The sequence below is a fragment of the Hemibagrus wyckioides genome, linkage group LG23 (assembly GCF_019097595.1).
Source record: "Hemibagrus wyckioides isolate EC202008001 linkage group LG23, SWU_Hwy_1.0, whole genome shotgun sequence".
Classification (NCBI taxonomy): domain Eukaryota; kingdom Metazoa; phylum Chordata; class Actinopteri; order Siluriformes; family Bagridae; genus Hemibagrus; species Hemibagrus wyckioides.
Genome location: NC_080732.1, coordinates 283,623 through 287,353, shown reverse-complemented (window position 1 = coordinate 287,353; position 3,731 = coordinate 283,623). Strand labels below are relative to the sequence as shown.

General features: G+C 47.6%; 1 protein-coding gene across 9 annotated transcripts in view; it reads right to left on the bottom strand.

Moving 5' to 3' along the window:
• Positions 1-3,731, bottom strand: part of tnikb (TRAF2 and NCK interacting kinase b) — a 67,968-nt gene extending 64,237 nt beyond the window's left edge. For 3 of the 9 annotated variants that reach the window (XM_058376187.1, XM_058376193.1, XM_058376189.1), the window contains exon 1: positions 3,264-3,725. In XM_058376187.1, the coding sequence (XP_058232170.1) occupies positions 3,264-3,323 (60 nt within the window). In that variant the 5' untranslated portion in view covers positions 3,324-3,725. Of the gene's footprint in view, positions 1-3,263 lie in introns of all 9 variants that reach the window. The other 6 variants (XM_058376192.1, XM_058376195.1, XM_058376190.1 and 3 more) reach the window with 4 other exon arrangements.

Genomic DNA, 3,731 nt, shown 5'->3' with positions numbered 1-3,731 from the left:
ATGTTATTCATTCCAGCAGAACAAAAACCCCGAACAAGTCGCTAAAAGGCAAGCAGTGACAGACGCTCGCTCAGGCTCAGGCACGCTGGGAAATGACAAAGCCTCCAGCTCAGCTGCTTCACCTTCTCCGCCTCATGAGGAAGAGCTGAAGAACTCTGACCTACTGACATGAGCCACAGGCAGGACACGCCCAGACCTGCTGTAAAGCACATGGTGCTACATGAAGACACGTAGAGGGGGAGAAGGGTAGAAAAAAGGGGAAGATTTTAAGATGACTGAAGATACTGAAGAGTTCTCTAACAGAAGAAGTAGGTTATTGTCCACACCATCCTCTAAATGTGGTCAAAGGTTATTAAAGTCAGCACACAGTGTGATAGTGTGAAGACACGTTCCAGCAGGACATCAGGGTCCACATCAGGACACATGGCTAAGGAGGGAGAGAGAGAGAGAGAGAGAGAGAGAGAGAGCATCTGTCTCCTCTGCATACAGGAGGAATAGTTTGTCCTCTCTGAGTCACGCGAACAAACACGGCTCTTTAATCGCCGGTCCCAAAAATAAATCAAATGATCTGTCAGGAGGAATTCAGAAGCGACTGCAGCAGCACATTAGGGCTTTACACCTCAACGCCTCCGCCTTCCACACTTCCTGTCTGCTCTTTTCTGCTCAGAAAGCTCGGGCTGTGTGTAAATCAGTTCCGCCGTGTCCCGTCACCAACGTCATCTTTCATTCACACCTCATGTAAATCCTCAGACATGCCGAAATATCTGCCAGGAAATATCCTCAGAGCGAGACCTCAACACCAACAACACCTTCTCCTCAGAGTTCACTCTGAACGCTTCTACAACACAACACAGGCCTGAACACACAACCTGACAAAAATCCATCTGAGTCTTCAATACAACAGATTACTGCAGGAGAAGATATAATGATCACATGAGGATCAGACAATGATCTGATAATAATCAGATAATAATAACACAATGATCAGATAATAATCAGATAATAATAATCAGATAATGATCAGATAATGATAACACAATGATCAGACAATGATTAGATAATCATTTTCTTATTGTGATTTGTCATATAATAATAATAATAATAATAATAATAATAATAATAATAATAATAATAATAATGTTGTTGTAGCTCAGTGGAGTAACACCTGAGGTCTGAATACCAAAATGCAGGATTTCAGTGTTAGAGCTTCAGCTTGGACGTAACCTTTGACCCCGGCCTGGTCAGAGAGCTCACGTTTACAGGTCACAGTCACACACTGCTCAGTTTAATAAACATTTCTAATCTAAATCCTGCAAACACACACTCAAGGCTCTGTGATGTAAAAGACCATGTTTTTTCATCTGAATGAAACCCATTCACACTGCAGAAGGGTAGCGTGCGTATATATGTGTGTATAGCATGTGCTAGTTGCAGGAACAGCATCACAGCCTGCAGGAGCCGCTCTGAGTGCCCAGTGCCGGACAGCAGGTGTGGTCCTGTGCTATTACTGCTGCATAAAAAGCCTTTGTTGTAAACGAACAATACAATCTGAAACAGAACGACTTCTTTACAGCGGGTAGAGAAACTGCTGCTAAAGTAAATGCTAAAGGTGCTGAGTGTGTGGTTTCATTTAGTTTCTCCTGCATGAAGATCAGATAAAGAAAAATGGAGTGTGAAATGAGGATGAAGCGGCATCACTGCTCAGATCCATGCAAGCAAAAACGTGAGGCACAGATACGCTTCCCCAGTGAGACGAGAACGTGCACACGGCACTGCCTGACCTAATTTCACTCACAAGGGACCCTAGAAAGGCAACAAGCTGCTGGGCAGGCATGAGGAAGAGCTCAGCTTGCCAATGGGCGTGGTGACGATGTGAACACGGCATCCGAGACGGACGACTTCTTCGGACAAGCAGAAAGTATTTTAGAAGGACACGAGTCTGATAGCTGCTTTAACCCCAGTCACTCAAGGACGTCTGGATATCGGAACACGAGGTGAGGAGATCTGTGATCTTCTAAAATACAGGACCGCCTTTCATTCACACATCACCGCACCGATTTCTCTGATCTCACACCATCTTAAAGATACAGGACGTCCACATGAGGAGCGGGAACAAGCGCAGCCGTGGTGGATAACAGTGATTAGAACATCCACATGCAGGCGGAGCGTCTGCTCTCCGATCACACCTCTGCTCAGTTCAAGCCCAGACACGACTGAGGCGAGGCGAGGCGAGTTGCTGCAGGTGGGATCGTGCTGCATTACTGTCGCCTTCACGCTCAACAAGACCCGCACAGATCTCACCAGGGGCTCATAATGACCGGGGTGAGAAGGCGGAGACGAGTCCAAGCACAGTGATGACCGTCAGGGGGACAGACGGGTTTGGCCAGTCAGGGGGCAGAAATACCTGCTGACACCCAGGTTTCTGACACACCTGGACTCAGACTGGTGAGAAAACTGTGGACGCAAACCATCTGAGATAGAGATCAGAAGCAGAAGAACAATAGAGCACCAGCTCCAAGGTGCAGTTCTTCATTCATTCCAGAGAAAATCGTACTGCTTTTTCACAGTCAACACACACACACACACACACACGAAATGGCGGACTGTGCAAAAATACACTGATCTCTAACGTTATGAGCCCCAGAGCTTTACGCAGAGCTGAGACACACAGAGAATCTGTTGAAGATTCAGCTCGCAGGTGCTTCACGGGTCATTTTGTGATTTTTGTGAAATGTCCCCGAATTTCTGTTCAGTGGAAAACAAATAAATATTTCTGCATGTGTACACAAACACTCCGAATATTCTCACAGAGAAACCTGCATTTCAGCCCCAGATCTCCAGGTTAAAATCAGCTCTCTGACATGATTACTGAGGGATTACAGCACGCTCGGCTGCTCTGTTCGGAGGAACTGATGTTCCATTGTAGCTCAGGATCAAAGTCACACACACACACACACACACACACACACACACAGTGCAGCACTCTGTTATATTAGCCTTTATGGTGTGCAATATTTCCTTAAGCAGAGATTAGAGGACGATGAAGAAACCTCACACCTTCGAGGACAATCCGAGGCCTTGCGCTAAAGCGACTCTGCGCTCATTCACATCCGCCTGTCAACACCGCGCAGTGGAACCCGCCGGAGAACCCCGAACAGCGCGCGCAGGTGCACGGAACCCACCAGCACCAGTCAAAATCACATTTCTCTCATCAGAATCTCAGCAAAAATCACAAATCCCCGTGTGAAGCTCAGATTACTCACCCGCAGAGCCGACAGGTCGATCTCATCCAGGCTCCGGGCCGGAGAGTCGCTCGCCATCATGATTCCGTCCGCTTTTATTCTGGCTAGAAAACTGCAGAATTAAAATAAAATGTCGGAAACTGCATGTGGAGATGGAGAAATTCCGAAATTCCTCAGATTTAGCAGTAACACATCAATCTCTCTCTCTCTCTCTCTCTCTCTCTCTCTCTCTCTCTCTCTCTCTCTGGTCCCCGGATGATGGCTGCAGTCCCCCGGTTTCTTCTCTGCTTCCACACGACTAACAGCAGCTCGAGCGATTTCGGTGCTACATTGGCGCGCGCGGATAGGTCGTTGGCTCGCGGCGGGTGTTTTTTTTCGTCGAAGGCGAAAAAGAACCGGAGCGCGCGGACGCGCAAATCAGCTCACGGTGAAACAGTGTCAATCAGCGCGTTCAACCGGGAGTGGCTGGGTAGAGTGGGCGGGACTGAA